The sequence below is a fragment of the Cyprinodon tularosa genome, unplaced genomic scaffold (genome assembly GCF_016077235.1).
Source record: "Cyprinodon tularosa strain WSP-4 unplaced genomic scaffold, ASM1607723v1 ctg133, whole genome shotgun sequence".
Classification (NCBI taxonomy): Eukaryota; Metazoa; Chordata; class Actinopteri; order Cyprinodontiformes; family Cyprinodontidae; genus Cyprinodon; species Cyprinodon tularosa.
The window spans coordinates 471,852-491,285 of NW_024038148.1; the positions used below are offsets into that span (position 1 = coordinate 471,852).

At 38.7% G+C, this 19,434-nt stretch overlaps 1 protein-coding gene across 1 annotated transcript; it reads left to right on the forward strand.

The window, feature by feature from the left end:
• Nucleotides 1–182: 182 nt before the first annotated feature.
• On the forward strand, nt 183–18,171 carry aup1 (AUP1 lipid droplet regulating VLDL assembly factor). The gene is made up of 12 exons (XM_038277620.1): nt 183–456; nt 3,848–3,985; nt 4,129–4,279; nt 6,816–7,003; nt 9,555–9,627; nt 9,785–9,858; nt 10,100–10,166; nt 11,906–12,008; nt 12,094–12,231; nt 13,751–13,890; nt 14,905–14,993; nt 17,806–18,171. The coding sequence occupies exons 1-12, from the start codon at nt 416–418 to the stop codon at nt 17,849–17,851; spliced, it is 1,248 nt and encodes a 415-aa protein (XP_038133548.1). The 5' UTR covers nt 183–415; the 3' UTR covers nt 17,852–18,171.
• Nucleotides 18,172–19,434: the final 1,263 nt, after the last annotated feature.

Below are 19,434 nucleotides of genomic sequence, written 5' to 3' on the forward strand. Positions count from 1 at the left end.
TCCATCCAGCTTTTACACCCCCACTTTAAAATTAAAAGAACTTGCGTTTGGGAAAATATTTTTAAAAATTAAATTAATATCAATAAAGCTGGATCCTCTGAGTTTAATCTATCGAAGCTGTAAAACCTTAGTTATTTTTAATCTACCCTTATTTTGGTATGCTTATAACCGGAAACAAGGCCACAAAACAGGAAGTAACGTCTGTTGATAGCGGCTATGCTAACTACCCAGCTAGCTTAGGTTCCGTTTTACAGTCTTCCTAGTTTATTGAGTAAACGACACAAGTAACTGGTTACCAGTTCACCCAGTGGATGACCAAAGCGCTGCTGTGAACGTTATGACTCAGCCACATTTAGAGGTCAGCTGGTATTCTTAGCATTAGCCTGTGTGCCCAGCCAAAGTCCGACGGGCAGACATGGAGACTCGGGGGATCGAGGACATGTTTGACTTTCGTCGGTAAGTCAGCTAACGACATGCTAACAGGAGCTAACCGCTTATAAAGCTAATTAGCCAGTGTTTGGATGGTTGTCTTCCTATAGTGTTTTAAAAGTATAGAAGACGGATTTATGTCTTAATTGCAATCCAAACGTATCTAGGAGAGTTTAAAAAAACTCTTAAAGACGAGAGGCAAATTAGCCCAAGTAGTAGATGAATGATGGCTTTATGTCTATTATTTACCCTGTAGCCTTTTTTTGTAGGGTGCACCTCTGATGCATCCGGGGTTTTGAAGATGTATACAAATAACTGTGCCTTTACCATCTGCTGCAGGAGGATTTCAGTTTCTACATATTTAATAAGTTAAACGGTAAAGCAATGAGAAGTGTCACGCTTCACTGGATGGTTTTGTAGTAATGACACGTGTAATAAGTTGGTGAAAATTAGTGACGGTGAGATGAAGCCTCCTGAGGCATTGAACCGTTTGGCCAAATTTCTTCTACCGTACGTAGATACACAGTTCATGAAGCCTCATGTGAACATGGCTCCACCTACTGGTGGACTGCAGAACTACAGCTAGCAATACAGTTGTGATTTTTTTTATTTATTTTTTTTGCAATATTGATTTTCTTGGGGGGGGGGGTTTTCTCCCCCATATAAGTGAATTTGGAATAGTTAATGTGTGGTCTGTATGATCAAATCTTTGGTAAGTTTTTTTGTGTGTAAAACGTCTTAGAAGAGAACAGTAATTTTAGGTACACAGTTTTACTGCCATTTTAGTCAAATAAGCTCAAGCAGCCGGTGAGAGTCTTTGTCCAAATTGGACAATGATGAGCAAAATGAAAGGTGTTAGTCATTTTTATTTAAACATCATAGTTTTTCCACAGTTTGTGGTTTTAATAGGGTTGGAAATTACCCACCAATCTATTTTTTTGTGTGTTTTTACCAATCTATATTTATACTAGAGCAACAAATGCAAATTAGTCACATTAGCCAAAATACTAGTTGTGTTTTAGCAAAACTTATAAAAGTCTGAGTGGGGTCTTCTACCAACAACCAACGAGTTGGAAGCCCATCTCTTACAGCTGATGCCACTTGATAGATGACGCATCTTTATAAAGCAATACTACTTCGAATCCATGCCATCTATCTGTGGATTGCTCTGATATTGATCATTACATTGTTTAATCCAATTAGATTAGTTGGAAAAAACACCAGTCTATTCTTATAACCTATGCAAACTCTATCCAACTCTCCTACAAACCCCCACATCTTGACTGAATACTGAGGCTGTTTAAATGGCTGCCAAAGTTCGGGGCGAGCTGAACCACTTCGTGCTGAACCACAGGCTTTGGATGTCATCTATTTTGGCTCCTCCCCCAAATGAAGCAAGCCTCGATACTATCACAGAAACGCCCCCTCCAGTACTCGACACACGCCTTGAAGCCTCGGCTGATCTCATAACATCACTAGAGAAAAGGAAACCTAAACACAAATATGTCGCCTGTTCAGTTGTAAGAACTGAGTTTAGTTTCCTGTATTTGGAAAATCAATGTTTTATATGTGGCCATTAGTTCACATTTAGGTGTGGGGCCACTATTCAGTCCAGAAAAGATAATCTGCAACTTCCAAAAACTTTTCTGTGCTACTGAGAACACAACCTGACTTCACCTTAGCTTTGTGTATTTTATGCTACAGTTAAGTCCTAATTTATATCCGTAAATATTGAATCAGATCCAACCATTGCACTTAAAGATTTTCTATAGGTTTGTGAGTGTAAACAACAAGTTGGTCTTTGGTTACTGTTTGCTTACAAGGAAAACTGTAAATGTGTGCAGAAAAGTTAATTTAGAAACACCTTTTGTGATCAAACAGTAGGGAGTCAAATGTGTGACCGTGGCAAAAACTTATGTAGTGCTTGCTAAAATTATTAAAATCTGATTAAAGATAATTTTATTGATGACCTCTTTTATATAATTTAAACATGAGATATCCTTCAGAAAAGATAAATCACCCTCTCCAAACAGAGATATCCTCTGAGTATTTGTGCTCCTACATCAACAGGTCCTTCCAGAAAAGGACACATCATTTCCGACACTTCATTTTGCAGATCTCGGCTAAAAAGCAGGAAATGCGCAGGGTTTCTCTGAACAGACCTGCTACTGAGCAGGGTTTGTTTCTGCGAAATTTGTTGTCATGATTTTACTCATTTTAACACTTTTCTGAACCATTGACCCTGCTTTATGGAATGGGGTCATGGAGTTGCACAAGCATGGCTGCTAAGGAGCAGTCATTTGAATAAAGAGAAAAGAAGAAGTGGGAGGGGACTCAGCCCTGGGGGACACCAGTGGGAATGTTTCTTGTGCAGCTAAAACAGGTAATCCACTGACAGGTGGATATGAGACTGATGGAGAATGTCTAGCTGATTAAAGAGAACCTTGGTATCCACTTCAAGCCTAACTGAACTGCATTGCGGTTTCTTGTTACAGGGATCATATATGTTTGATGTGTCTAATAGGTTTATTTCTATTTTATTTGTCTTGTTTATATTGATCTACTCTAACCACTGTGGAAATCAACTATTAAAATAGCCTCAAAGGGAGTGGGAGGTCTAGAATTTTGGAAAACCCTGATAGGAAATAGGTGTGTTGATCTGAACAATTGTGTTTTAAATATGTGCGTGTATGTATATATATATAAATGTATGTTTTTTTTTATTATTTGTTATTGCTGAGCGATAAGAAATAAAAATCTAATCGGTTTTACTTTTTCCTACTTTTTCTATTTTCTTTTCTTTTCCATTTAAAAATTACAAATGACATATGTTGCTTTCAAAACCTAGCTTTTATATCAACTATCACCCCTTCAGGAGGTCACCTTAAAGGTATTGTGGAGGATTTTCGTGAATTTTTTAAAAGACCCGCCCTCTCCACTTTAAAGAAAAATATGCACATGCACAACATTATACCGGCTCCCGATAGGGATTGCCTATTGTGCGTGCACAAGAGCACATTTCTCCTCGTGCACGCTCTGTTTAAAAGTTGCTGTTCTCATAGGTCATACAAGCTTATTGTGCACGAACGTCTGCCCTAAAGCCAGGCATACACTGTATGATTTTTTGCCTTGGGATACTGCTGTGCGTCCCTAGAAATCCCAGACCGACGGTGCAGAAGCATACCATCAAAACTGGTTCACGACCTGACCCAAGCAACATTTGATGTGTGCGGTTGCAGAAGTCTAATCTGCCCTTTAGTCCTCCTCCACTGTGCACCTGCACCATCTTTGCCATTAGTGGGGCTGCTGTGACAGCAAATCCCATTATGCTTTGCAAGGAGAGCTCCCCAATCTGACAGCTGGTAAAGTTGACATTTTCTCCATTTTAACTAAAAATGTTTATGCATTCTTTGCACAGGTTCCCCAAAGACACCGTGGCTCTCCTGCTGTTGCTCATCTACTGTCCTGTCGGCATCTGTCTAATGTTGATACGGATTTTTATCGGGGTTCACGTTTTCCTGGTCAGCAGTGCAATCCCAGAGAGCTTTGTGCGAAGGCAAGTATGGTTCAACATTACATGCTGAGCGTCCTGCCTTAATGGCAATGGAGAAGATCATGCATGTTTTCAGGAGTCACATGATTAGAAGCTGACATGTTATCTGCTGTTAACCTGATTTTTCGCCCCGTGTCTCCTGGTAGATTTGTTGTTAGGATAATGTGCTCGGTTCTCGGGATGCATGTGAGACAGAGGAATCCTCGATCCCGAGATAAAAACACCAAACTCTACGTATGCAACCATGTGACAGAGTTTGACCATAACATCATCAACCTCCTGACCCCCTTCAATACCGTGAGTGTTCAGTTCTCACTGTTATCTGCTGCTAAACGATGAACCATGCATGAATTCATATTTACCCAACTTAAATCTAATGGTGCATTCCCACCCGGAATGGGTGACATGAAGTTAAAATTCTTGAACAATACCTTGTCACTATTGTTATTACAATCAAAGTTAGGATTTAAAAAAGAAATGAACTTCATTACTTTTCTGTCCAGATGTTCAGCTGTGGCACTATACCAAAGCATTTATAACCCGACTATCACAAATACTTTGAAGAAAGTTACAAAGTTAGAAAATGCTTCTTCAAGACACCGGTTACAGAGAGAATTGTGATTTATATCACTAAACATTATGTTCTTTGAGTTTTTCAATCCTCCAGTGGAAAAGAAGAAAAAAGTAAAAACAAACATTTTGATTCACATATTATTCATGTTTAGACAATAAATTAAGATTCATATGAAGATGGGAAATTTATCTTTATATCTCCAGCTCCACTAGATTAACTCGCTGCTCCGCGTCATCAAACAGGAGCTTCTATCTGCTGCTTGCTGGTTTGATCTTGGCAATGTCAGACCTGGATTTTACAGATGGAGTCATGGCGATTTTATTCTTCACTGGCCTCCTTGAATCCATCAGATCCTCCAGAGATGCTCTCAGTTCGTACAGATAATGATTTAACAGTCCTTCAGAGAGCTAAACTAAAGAGAGTTCCTTACTTCATCCTGTATCAACATTAATTTTTCCATCTTCGATTTCGATATAAAAAGCTTTGTCTCTGCTACGCTCCTTCTCCCTGCATCCAGTCCCTGATTGGTTGTCATGATGCAGCAAAACGCACAATGTTCAGCGGAATTCACTTTGCACTCCTACTTGGTCTCGCTTCCCTTTACCTGCCCTGATCGTGCCATTCACATCATTGGAAGCACATCTATACTTCACTCCTAAATGCACCTTCTCAAAATGAAAACATGTAAAACAATGGTGTAATGACACAACAATAGGTCCGTGAAGGCCGGCGTACACTGTGCGATTTTTGGGGCGATTTTCCCAGTCGTGTGATCTTTGGATCGGGCCAACTTTCAGCTGATCGTGAGTCGTGTAGTGTACAGGGGGTTACGAGGGGCAATCGGCCTCTCACGACCACCTCCCGATCAGGAATCATGTTTGATTTTCTCCCGACTGTTGTGGCAAATCGCTCAGGGCGCATGCGCAAAGAAGAATTCTTCTTTTTCTTCTTCCTCTCAGATGTAAACACAGCAGCATGGCAGGGATGCAATGAGTGAAATGCAGTTCTGTCTGTAAAATTGACAGACCGTAGGAGCCACGCTTGCTCAGCCATGTCCTTTTTCCAAATACGTCTTTGCCTTTTCTTTTAAGGGCTTTCAGCACAAAATTGCCAAGACAGCGCGTTTCACTCTAGTGAGCTCCATATTCCCCTACTATTTGTTTGGGTTCCAGATAGACGAGTCAGAGCAGCTCCATCTCACTGCGGAGCTGAGTCCGACGTGGTTTTTAGTCGTGCAATGTGAGTTGGTAGATCGCACAAGAGCGTCAGGCCGAACATAAATGGTGAGCTGTGAACTCACACTGTACGACTAAACTCTGCGATTAGTCGTACAGTGTGAGCAGTAGCTGCATGCAACGATTGAAAAAAATCGCACAGTGTACGCCCGGCTTAAGCAATATTATCTGGATGGGCCCCATATTAAGTACAACACCTGATAAAGGTTTAGGATCCATAAATCATCCAAGAAGATGCAGTTATGCAATTCTCAGTAGTATATGATCTCAAATCATATATGAAATAGTGACTGTGCACCGTGAATGGAACCATTGGTGACAGCGCACCACCACATGTTACAGACAACCCAAGTTCCAAAAACTCATTTCAGGGAGATGCTTATCCCCCACCAACCGTCTAATGAACTATACACAGTTATTAACATAGTAATTAAAAGTACCACAGTCTGCTTTGCTATTGGTGTCGTGTTTAAGTAGCTCGCCATCATGTTGAAGACTACATCATGTCAGTCGCTTCAGTATCAGGTGGGTTTAAGAGGGAAATTTTCACACCATTACATCTGCAAAGAGACATTCTACTCTTTGATTGCATAGGGGTCCACTAACTGTCAGTGGTGGGACCCCTAAGCAACTGCTGTCTCTGCTTACCGATATTTAGGCTGTTGATGTAAAATGCTCCCTCTATTTGGATCTTTGTGTTCGATGTGAATCATCATAAAAACCCGAAATTAAATCCAGTCTGTTCCACTGCCTCTAGAAGTCACCGTGTGATTAGAGTTTTTTTGTTGGACATAACCTAACTGCCTAAAAAATCAATAAATTAAAAAAAAATCTCATTAATACTACCCCTAATGCTGGTTATCAACTCATAACTTCAAAGCTGCATCATTTCCTTTTTTCTCCAGATAATGTGTTACTGGGGTTTAGAGTGTTCAAAGTGTTCAATGCTTTCTGGGTAAACGTCTTGTTTTAAATGGTGGAGGCAGTGGAAGGTAAGGTTGACCCTTTGTTTTCTGTTCCTCAGCCCCAGTTGGAGGGCTCCACAGGCTTCATGTGTTGGGCCAGGGGCTTCATGGAAATCCATTCAGCATCTGGCCGGGAAGCCATAGAGGAGTCTCTTCAGCGGTACTGCTCTACTGAGGGCGTCCCGCCTTTGCTCATCTTTCCTGAAGAAGACACCACCAACGGCCGCGTCGGTCTGCTCAAGTTCAGGTTAGCTTGGCTTTTGGTTGTTTTTGTTTTTTTATTCATTATTATGTGGTTCGGCTTGTAAATGCAAACCCTGGATAACATCTCTGAGTTATTACCTTGATAGCAAATCTGCATGGAGGAGCAGCGTAAATTCCCTGTGTTTGAAAGGCGACTATGTGAGAAAAAAAGTGGAGAGAATTATGCAAAAAGTTTGTAATATGATAGAAAAAGACACTCTAGTAGTAAAGTTCTGAGTTATTGCTCTTCATTAATCCCAGTTTGAACTTTTTCAATGAAATGTAACTAAAAACAGAGCTAGCTATGTTACAGTTAGCCTCCGCTTCATTGAAACAAAGTGGAGCCCTCTTGTAATGTCATCTCTGTACATTGAAAGTAATAAGTGCCACAGTTTTGTATTCATTCAGTAAACTATTAGATTCATGTTTTGTTTTATATTATAAATTTAATGATGTAAGAAATGTGAAACAATACTACTTTTTTTATCTGCACATTGCAAAAGAATATTTAGCCCTTTGTATTATGGAAAGTTCCTCTTGATACCTGAATTCTGTTTTTTAGGAAAATGTTTTACATTCTAATTATCTATAGATTCATTCATCAATGACTTGCATTCCTAGTTCTTATCAATCCGTGAAGCACGCTAAGAAGAATCACTCTCTTTGCCTGCAATAAGATCAGGCAATGATTTGGTATTAACTCTGTTGCACCCGCTTTATGATAAACACTTTGTATTCTCCTCATCAGCTATTTAAGAATATGTATGTATCTTTTAGAGGGCCGGTTTTAGGGCTGGGCGATAAACCGGATTTTTACCGTTACCGCCATTCACCACGATAAACGGCGACAATTTTCCCATGTCTGTAAAAGAAATAAACTTAATTCTGCTGTTTTTCCTTTCCTGTGTGTGAGGGTAGCTGGTATTTCCTTCCCCTTTAAGACAAGGCCGCAGGTGTGTAATCACGTGACTCCACCGATCCAATCAGAAGCGTAAACAAAGACAAGTGCGGATGAACCCAGTGAAGAAGCGTCTAAAAGCTGTAAACTAAATTACATCAGTTAATCCTGAGGCGCCGAACGAGAGTAGAGATGAAGCTAAGCGCGCAGAGAAGAAGTCGAGAGCGCATTGTCAAAGTTGAGCGGGCTGCAGACCGGTTTTGATTGAGGGTGTGCAATTTTAAACGACGCACATTGTTCTTACTGAACGCTTAGTTTAGGGGCACCCAAATTACTCTGTGGAGTAAAAAATATTGAGGTAGGTCCTTTCTTAGCCTCACAGGCTCCAAACGAAGGTCATTGGAGATAAGAATGAGTTAAACAGCCTCCTTCATGGCATGAAGTTTGAGGAGACCCATCTGGCCAGTGAAAAATATTTTAACCTACCAGGAAATGGCCCCAATGAACTCAAATTGTTTTTAGTCCAAATGTTCAAGTGAGAGAAAGTTGTTTATGCAGGGGGTGGGTGGGTTCCCCTGGGGGTAGTGTGTGTTGGGATTTTTTTAAGGTATAAATTTATGTACTGAGGTTGCCTCAGTCAGAGCTCTATCTCTCTGTCCGAGGACGTTAAATAAATTCTAAATTTTTTTTTCTTGCAAGAAATGCCTCTGCCTCATCTGCTAAACTCCGCAACGCCATAGATGTTGAGCAAAAGAACACAAAATGCAAAGTTTGTCTGAAAAATGTCGGTACTATCCAAAGAAACACACCCAACCTCCACCACCTGCAGCAAAGCCTCAATGTTGAGTTCAAAGATGTGCAAAAGGCTCCATTACCTCTGCGCAAAAATGTTTGCAAGAAAGGACATTTTTCTCCTGTTCAATGAGACATTGTTGAATGTTTAAAACTGAATGGGTACAAGAGTTTTATATTTCATTGAAAGTAATATGTTGATTGATTGATTGATTGACTTTATCTCACAGTGGAGAAATTAACTGGTTGATTCAGCTCAAAGAAGAAGAAGGTGCCAAAGGAGCACATCTATACTTTGCTCAAAAATGCATCTCTTCAGAATGAAAAAAAATTAAAATGCCCCCTCTATTTGGATTTTTGTGTTCGGTGTTAATTGTAATAAAACCCCAAAATGAAATCCAGCCTTTTTTTTGTTGGACAGGTTTTTGTTGGACATAACCTAACTAACCTTTTTTTTTTTAAGCAGGATCACTGCACAGGGTGTTTACATGGTTATTTATATAGATGGATGTTTATATTTATATATATATATTTATTGCACTGGGTGTCAAATATAGAGAAAAAAAAGTTATTGCACATGGTATCAAACAGTAAATTGCACATTATAAATTGTACAAATTATTGCAGTTTTAGTGTTGCATGTAACGTGATTTAATCAATAAATAAATACATTCTGAATAGATCAGTTGCATTTCCTGCACATGCCTTTATTTCTGTTAGAAGAGCTGGAGCATTTATCGTTATGGAGGTAAAAATGCCCAATTTATGGTGATATTGATTCGAGGTCACGTCGCCCAGCCCTATGCAGTTTTATAAGTAAGATGTTATTTTAGAGTGCTAAATGTGTTTTTGGTTCCGATCGCAGCTCGTGGCCTTTCTCACTGACCGATTCCATCCAACCTTTGGCCTTACGGGTGTCCAGACCTCTGCTTTCTTTGGTAACGTGATTTTCACTTGTTTCAGGTCAGAAAAGATGGATAGCATTGCTAAAAGGATTTGTCAAAATTTTGTGTATTTATGGCAGGAAATTCAAGGGTCTGAAATGTAAGAGGGTGTTAACAACATATTAATGTGTGTCTTTACTGTTTCCCACAGAGCACAGTAGAGTCCAGCTGGCTAACAGACCTCTTGTGGACTTTTTTTGCTCCGTTTACAGTGTATCATGTAAGGTACTACATATTTTGTTTCTACTTCTACTAGATAAGATGAGAATGGTATGAAGCAGCAATGGTTTCTGTTACCTTGGCAGCACTAAATCTTCTGACTCATCTACGGACAGCTGGTAAAGCTGATTAACTAGTTTTAGTGTGAGATAGATTCATATTATAGCTCCTACAGTAAGTATCATCATACCCTAAGCTCAGATTTAGGAAATAGGATTTCTAACATTGCCTTTTTAAAATGTTTCAGTTGGCTCCCAACAGTTTCCAGACAAGATGGAGAGTCTGCCCAGGAGTTTGCCAACAAAGTGCAAGAGGTATGATGTCTAGTGTATTTACCTCAAGAACAAAAACTGCAGATCTTACACCAAAAGTGGGATTGTTTTATTTTTTTTTTTGCATAGCTTCTTGAAAGTACATCATGCATAAATAGTAGGAATGGCTTTGTTAAATTGATAGACTGGATGTGATTCAGGAAGAAAGCATTTGTCCATGCAGACTACTATTCTGGTAGATAATAGTTGTGCACTTGTGTGCACTTATTTGGAATTATGTCAAGTTAGCTTTCAGCTCATTTAAAAAAAAAAAATCAGTGTGTTCACACTAGGGCCGAAACAATTTATCTGTTTAATCGATTATTGAAATAATTGTCAACTAATTTAGTAATCGATTAATCATTAACTGGAGTGAGGCGACTCTAAAACATGACTTTAGCTTACGGGGCGACCCGCTTAGAGCAGTAATTATATCAAAATTGTAAATAAAATATGTAAACATTTAAAAAAGATTAAAAAAAAAACGTTTTCGTTTGTCAATATGCTCTATTCAGAACTCCTCAAGTGGAAAATTTGTAGTTTCACTGGATTCATTTTATAGAAAGTTTTCTTCAAGGAACCTTTTGCGGTCCATTCGGTTCCACTAGCATCAGTATTAGCATGCAGTTTCTACAGTCTGGTTTTAAACACAGTAAAAACACGTCAACCATAATAAAATGATGATCAAAAGACGAATTGTTCAGCTGGAAACGCTTTCCCTGTCACTGCCAGACTTGTGACCTCTGTTAATCTGAGGAAGATGATGGGTTTCCACCATACAGGAAAGATTATGGCTGCCGTAGAGTTGATGGCCTGACCAGGACCCTTTGTTGCCTCTTCACTGGGCCTGATGAATTTCATCATGACCTATTATGTAGGCCTACATTTCAGAGTTCATGTTTATCTATATAAACAGTTATTAAACACAAATATATCTTATTGAATATTATTTATTTCCATCACCAGTTATCATTGCAGTAAAGCTTTCTCAAGCAGTTTGCGATGTATTTTGGAAACATGAGATGATTCCCTGGTCTGATGCGCCACCTGGCTTGAAAAAACTGTTCAAAGACTTTTATTTATTTACTTATTATTTAGGCAGCACACATGTCATCCTTATCTTATTTTATTCTTGTATCTTATTTGTACTTATAATCTTATTTTTCTCTCTTTATTGCACAATAAAGAAATGATTCTGATTCAGGAAGCCGTTTGGTAGAATTCAAATGAGCCATTTTAATCAAAAATATTAATGTATGCCCACCACTAATTTAGCTAAGACACGACATGTTATCATTAATACACGGTTTACATTAGTAGGGTTTCTCAATAATGGTGTATTAAAAGCTGCGGTGCCTGTTTTTCCTGACCCCAGATGTTCTGTTGAACAGCTGATTTTCCACATACAGCACCACTCTTCAGTCAGCTGCTTTCTGCTCAGTGTTTTCCACAGTTTTCTACTTTGATCACTGAGCAGGAAAGATCTTATAATGCTGTTTTCCATCATCTTCTGAGGAACAAACTAAGCAATGTGTTTTGATTTAAAACTAATTAAAGTTTCTCTGTCGTGTTGAAAGATGTAAAGAATAGAAAAAAAATCTTCTGAAATGATTTTTTGGGAAAATAAAACAAATTCATCACATCAACACAGTAAAGTGAGCGGCTTCTATATATCCAATATCTGTGGTCAGAAACGTTGAACCGATCACTTTCCTCTTTTGTCCTCGTGTGTCTTTTCCCAGCTTCTTGCTATTGAACTTGGACTGGTCTCCACCAAGATTACTAAAGCTGATAAAGCCGAGCACATTAAAAGAAAAAGACATTCGGCCCCGCAGACATCTACACGTGAGTAAATGAGCTGGTTACACATTCAGTTCGTCGTCTTTATAGTTTTCCATGGTTGTCAGTGGGCTGCTTTTGGTTTTCATAGGTGCCACACCTGGTTCTATTGGGCTTGGATTCATGGCTCAGAGTTTGGGTCCAGATGATCACCGGATCACTAGGATGGTCCAGCAGGTGAAGGACGTGCTGCCTCACGTCCCAACCAATGTCATCACCAGGGATTTAGGTATGGATCAATTTAATGCTGATTTTTTATCATCTTTAAAAGTACAATTTGATCATTTCAGTTTTGTTGGTATTGACTAAATCTTTAATGTTGTGTATTTTACATAACTTCTGATGCCTTTCTTTAACATAAATTAAGATGGAGCGACTGATAAAGTCACGACTGGGTTGATCTACAATATTTTATTTAGCTACACACAACTTTATTTATAATAAGACAAGACTTCATAAGTACCACAGCAGTTTCCTACTAGGGGTGTCATGATACAGCTTTTTGTTTTTAATATGATACTACGAATGCTCCCACTAGAGGCCTGTGCAAACGTAGGAAAATAATGTTGCCACGTCTATGAAACCTTTTTATTATTTTAGAAACAATTTTTTTTAATACTCTTTTAACCCGTTTGACAAACTTCGACTCAAACCCTCAACTCTGAATTGATGTAGCCTAAGTTTGGAAACTCTAGGTTTTCAGGTTCACAAAGTCTGCTGTGTGTTTGTTCAATCAACTCTAATCAGGTCCACTAAGAGTTGAGCACATGCGTAACAGATATGAAAAGCCCTTATCAGTGGAGCCCGGATTCAACGAGTCACCAGGGCAACATGAAGTGCCTAGTTCACCCCACTGGAACTAGGGATTTCATTGAATAAATACAATTCAGTTTATTTATATAGCGCCAATTCACAACACATTTCATCTCAAGGCCCTTCACAGTTCACCAGATCATCCAGTCAATTTGATTCAAAGTTTTCTACCTAGGGAAAACCTGTTGATTCCATTGACTCAAAATAAATCCCCCAGGCTAAACATGCTTGTAGTGACAGTAGAGAGGAAAAACTCCCTTTTAACAGGAAAAAACCTCAGGCAAAAACAGGCTCAGTGTGAGCGGCCATCTGGCGAGGCCGACTGAGGTTCAAGGAAACAGAAGCAGACATACAGAAAGAAGCAGAGAAACAAAAGGCAACTGTCAACCAGCTCCACAGGCGGCCCCGTCCAGGAAACACACAGCCAGGCAGACGAGCTCTGAGCCAGCTCCCATGTCAAAGGACGAAGAGAGCACATCCAGTTAGTCACGGTCAGAGAAACAGAAATACACTGAAAAACAGGCCGATCTCCAACATCTATAAACATAGTTGGTGATGGCAGCAGCACAGCTGATATTTCTCTCCAGGATGGAGTCACAGCCAAACAGGAACAGACGAGGCGATATTCTTTATCAAAAAGGAAAGTTTTAAGCCTAGCCTTAAAAGTAGACGGGGTGTCTGCCCCACAGACTGTGAAAAAATGAAAACAAAATTGTAAAAAGTGTTTAAATGACAGAGAAACAGTGCTACAGCTGAAATGGAGAGAAAGATGGCGAAGGAGAAGACTGCTGCGCGAGTTAATGTGTAGGTTTATATGAAGCGAGTATGGCAGGCCATTAAAAGATTTATTAAAAGCACTCTCCTCTATGTTGTTCCATTTGTAGAACTAAATTATTTTTGCAATAACCCTAAAGCTGTTTCCTGTCTTCTTCCAGCTCAAACCAACTGTGTCGACACCACAATAACAAACCTCCTAGAACACAAAGACGAAGGGTCAGCTGATGCTACTGGGACGTCAGCATTTGGAGCTTCCAGCATCGGCTCCTTTCCCTCTGGTTCATCACCATCCTTAAAGGTGTGAGGATTCGAAACACTCCTCTCATTCTTGGAATTTAGATTTCTTTCCAGTTATAGACTACAGTTTTACTTGTAGAGACACAGCAGGAGTCTCCTATTCCAGTCCTCTGGAGTTCCTCACATCTCTGCTCCAACGCACTACTTTCTAAGCGAGAGTGGGTCCTCTAGAGGTCTGTAGATGGAGATCTCTCAGCTATAGTTTTGCTTTTTTTGTGTATTCCATAATGGGAGCTGGAGATTAGGGTGATGGTAACATGTCCTTCCATTCTTAAAGACTGTGAGCTCACTGAATACATGCTAAATTTTTTATCAGGATACAGTGTTTTAGATCCATGTACATGACAATGGATTTTGCTTTTGATATAGAAATAAACAAAATCAGGAAATTAATCGTTTCCTGTAACTAATAAGAAAATGGGGGATGGGAAACAACTCTTTCGTTTTTTTATAATCTATGTAAATACTGAAAAAGAAAAAAATCTGAAAATAAGGACGAAGTTGGATTTGTAATTTTGGATTTACTGTCCTGGTCGTGACCTGGAAGTTTTCCCTACACATTAGCAGCTGACATCAGCGCAGGTCATTCCAATATTTATTGTAACCAGGTCGTCTTTTTTTGTATCACAGTTAACGCAGATATGCCCCCCCCCCCCCCCCCCCCCACCAAAAAATAAATAAAAAATTCTTACATTTTCACAAATTAATGCAACAGAAAAAACACCTCATTTTTTTTATCGAAAAAACGTTTTTTTTATTGCAGTGTTTCCATTTTGGAAAATGTATTTTAGCAGTTACAATCTACGCGGTTTTTTGGTTATTGGAAACACAGGCACTGGTGACATTTCTGCAAAAACTCTGGAACTTCTGCTCTTCTCCTTTAATCTGTCCAACATTTACTCAGAACTGATTTCAGATGTAATGAAATCCTGAGAGCTTCAGATTATTCTTTGACCAAAATGTTTATTTCTCTATGTGTTCATGCTGTTCTATGTTTTATCTTCATTCCTTATAGCCTGCTGCCAAAAACTTTGGGAGATCACCGGCTGACAGACATTTGTCTCTCCAACAAAGAAAAGAGAAGTTGTATAAATACGCCAGAAGGTGAGAGAATAGAGAAATGTTTTTAAGAATGTCCTATTGAATATCTTTGCTCCAAAATGGCTGCCCTGTGGTTTTTGTATGACCTCACATACCTGAAGGGTGACGTTACCTATTAACAAAACACAGGTGTTTATTCAGTAAAAAAGGGAAAATCAAGGCTATAAAAGTCTATTTAAAAAAAGGAAAATATCTTTCATATTCCACATTTCTTTATAAATTGTGTTTCTGAAAATATCTCCTCTGTCTGATATTAGATTAAATCAGTCATGTTTGAAAAATGATTTTCCTGCCCAGTGGTCAAAATGTGCTTTAATGTAACAGAAAAATGCAAGAAATATAATAATAAAAAATATTTAACTTGACCACCATCCCTTATTGAAATTTAAATTTAAAAAGGGGATTAGACTTCCCTACAACTTTAAAGTCGCAGGGAAGTCATAATTCAATGTCAAATCATTCTGGCTTAAACATGTATATAAATGTACTCTTTATCAGACCATATTGTCCCAAAATATAGAAAATTTCTGTTAAAAAGAATCCTGTCTTACCATCTGTGTTTTTTCGCCAGTTAGTTTTACGTCAGCCTGAACACCTAAATTCATCCAATCATATATCAGTAGTCATCTGTCAATCAAAATTTTTCGGTCATAGCATCTCGATTCATATGTCGCAGCTAATATACGCAACAGTTGAAATAAGAAATAAGATTAATTTCCTTTCCCGTTGAGTTCCGTCCCAGTGTTCACGGGGATGGACGTCTGTGTCTTCTGCAGGCGTAGAGCTAACAGAACTGGCAGCGTTGCGAGGCGAGGGCTCAAACATGTCCTGCTGTAAGCCTTCTACACCAAACCAAGCTTCTGCCGCCCTGGCGTCCTCTTCCACAACATCTTTGTCCCGCTTTCCTCCTCTAAATAAAAAATGTATGATGGAGGAGACTCATCCACGACCTCCGACACTAAACTCTCCTCCTCTTGCATGTTTCCTCTGTCCATAGCGTTCCTTGACAGTGTCGTTTCTAAGTCACCGATTTAGTGCTACTTGGTCTCAATGGAATTTCCCATTGGGAACCTACTAGCACTAAGATGCTAACTGGTTGCTAACTGATTGTGGCTGGTTCAGAGAAACCAGCCACAATCAAACTTGCTTCCCAACCTTCTGCCACAACAATCCCGCCCCCTTGATAAATGACCAATCACCTTCACTCTATTCACTCGTGTAAAGTCGTGCATCACTCGGGAGAATTCGAAAATGAAACGGTTGGAACAGCCGTTTCCCTACTACTGTAAGGCAGTGAAAATAAAGTTTAAGTTCTGTTTAATTTTCTTTTAATCCACACAGGGTCTAAATTTTGTATCTAGACGCAGACATGTACACACATCCTTGGTAGGGTTAACTTGAAAGGTCAGATTCCGATTCCTTGTTTTGATTCCGGTTCCTCTCGATTCTGATTCATAAAAAAAAAAAAGGAATCATAAAAGCTTCTACATTATAAATTAGCTGTTTAACCAGACTTCTGTCTGAATGAAAGAGTCTCATCTTCTGAATGAAATTTATTTTTTAACATCGAACCTTACTATTAATGATCACAGACTGTATATTTCAACCAGTCTGTAGATATAAAACCTTTGAACTCTTAATATAATCTTATGAATTTTCTTTTTGCGGAATTATATTTTCAAATAGAGCTTTATTGTTTAAAAACCTCATTGAAACACATTTACATATATCCAGTGTCTGATGCTTTAGGCACCTATATCATATAAGACAGTTTTACTATTTTATTTACCTGATTCTGACTGCGATGCGGTTCTAGGTGGAGCTCCTGAAAAAAGCAGCGCAGCAGGAAGTCATCCTAGCAGATTCTCATTCTCAGTGACTTTTTACTTTTGTAAACAAAGGAACAATCAGATCACATTCTCCATCATTCAGTTCATTTTATCACGTGAAACAGATTCCAATTGAACTAAAATAAACAACGGAGGAAGTTGTTAAAATTATTCGGCAGCTCTTTATATTCTATTCAGAAGGCGTTGGAAACAAGGCGGGTATGTTGTAAGATGTAAAGAAAAAGAATATAAAAGGCTCCGTTCTCCCTGCAGAAGGTACGCTGTGAGGGGAGCCAACCTTAGCACAACACCGGTGCAGCGGGTCAAAGACGAGTCAGGTGGTGTTTCATCATGTCGGCCGTGCTCCATCCTGTACATTGTATAATCCCCTCTCCAGTGTCTCAGGTAGCCGGCTGGTCTTTTCCTTAATTAAGCGAAAGCCACACTTTGAAATGCTACAGCAGAAACGGATGTCTTCACAAACACTGCTGCCAATTCTTCTTTGCTGATATCAGGCAGCTTCTATTTACGTTTGGTGGAATGGGCATCGACACCAGGAATCGAAAGTAAAAAACTTGAGCGAATTCCAGGATTTAAAAGATTAGAACCGGTTCTGATCAATTTTTAATGCCAAACCTACTCATGCTACTAACCTACCAACTTACTCATTTTTACATAAATGCAGTTTCTACTATGGAATTTTTTTATTTTATAATTGTTTGAGAAATGTGTTTTTATTAATTGGTATTACTACTTCTGAGCTGTACAGATTGATGAAGCTCAAATATTTCAATGTGCTCCTTTAAAAAGCTGAGATGAAATCCTTTGGCATATTTTCCAAGTTGTTCATTTCTATAGCTAAACTAACTTGTTGTGAAAATGTGAAAAGTTCACATTTATGTACTCAGAGTAAGTCCCAAAGGAGGTGTGGATCTATTTCAATAACCTGGAATGAATTTGGATAACCTGTTGTTTCTTTTCTCCAGACGTTACATTGAGAAGCATGGACTGGGACTGGAAGAAGGCCACTGAACACGTTTGATCAAAACGGGTTAGAGAGGAGAGTTTCCAACCTGTCCTGCTGTCTGTTCTCAAATGTTTTTTTTTTTTTTTCTATCAACCCCCGTCGAGCTGGAAGACAAACAGTTTTTGTTATTTGCAGATTCAGAACATTTACACTTTCAATGGAAAAGGTGATTTATGCACGCGTCTAATTCTTCATCCTGGCCGAGCTATAATTTTGATAACTGTTTGTATAACAATTCACTGACTGTAAATCATCTATTTATTTTTATAACTTCAGAGTTGTGGATGAAAATAAAGTTCAGCTTGACCTTGGTTTGAAGAAATTATTCCGGGTCTGTGGTGTGTGAATTTTTTCTCTTTTTGATATAAATGTTTGGTTTTATTAGGAGCTGTAACACAATCCAGGTGTTAACAAGGTTTATTAAATCCCCAGATTCTGTTTTGAATTCTTTGATTGGCGAACATCACTTTGACTTTCACAGTTATAGATTACACCGCAAAAAATATCAGTGTGTTTTCTCTTGCTTTGGTGAGACAATTTTGCAATGGAATGAAAAGGGTTATGTTTAAAATACGAAAACATTGAAACCGCCTAAACTTAGTCTATTGATCATAACATTTTTCTTAATTAGATTAGGCTTTTTTCCCCAAATAAAATCAAATATTATTCGATCAATTTTAGTGCAACGGCTACTTAGGACATTAAGGGCTGAACTGGCATAGACAGTCAAGAAAATTATAGTAATAACATTGTCAGGACTTGACAGTACTTGGTTAATCTATAACTTTTTATGTGTTGTAAAGGCTTTTTTATATTACATTTGTTATCTTACATATTGTTTTATTTAATAATTTAAATGATGAATCCCAATCACCATACAATATACTTATATATATATATCTAACGAGTTACACTAAAATAGTCTGTTTCAATTTGTCAACTTCTCAGTTTACCTGATTGGCTTTTAATGTGTTTGATTTTTATTTTTACATCTAAGCTGAACTATGAACAAGGATGTCAAATAAAAATAATTGAACTTTATTGATCTCACACTAGAGAAATTTACCTCTGCATTTACCCATTCCCTTAGGGAGCAATGGGCTGCTATTGTGAGGCACCCGGGGAGCAGTGTGCCGTTAAGGGTCTTGCTAAGGGACCCAGAGTGTCAGTCTGTGGGAGTGGGGGCTCAAACTCAGAACCTCAGGATTCCAAGCTCTGTGGAACCATCACTCCTCTTTTTCTGGTCTAAATGCAGGGTTAATGAATGATGGCCCTGTGACAGACTGATGGATAAAATGACGTATACTGAACGTGTTCAGCAACCAATCTGATCAACTAATGATGGTTAAAATACCAAAGATGCAGTAAAGTTGTTCTAAGCTATTTATCTTTAAAAATGGTGTGTAAACAACTAAAAACTATCTGGATCTGCTTTAGCTAAAGTTCTAAACCAAGAATGACAGAATTTAAACAGATAAACAAGCATTTAAATTTCAGAGGGGTACAATTTATCTCCTGCTTTATTTGCTGTGTGCTATCGACCCACTGACCGACCAACTGGATAACATTAGAAGAAGCCAACATATAA

Excerpts from the sequence above, each read along its gene's own strand:
- aup1 (XM_038277620.1), top strand. The coding sequence starts at position 416 with ATGGAGACTCGGGGGATCGAGGACATGTTTGACTTTCGTCG. Across the intron at positions 12,009-12,093 it reads GGCCCCGCAGACATCTACAC|GTGCCACACCTGGTTCTATT; the intron begins GTGAGTAAATGA and ends TGGTTTTCATAG. Across the intron at positions 12,232-13,750 it reads TGTCATCACCAGGGATTTAG|CTCAAACCAACTGTGTCGAC; the intron begins GTATGGATCAAT and ends GTCTTCTTCCAG.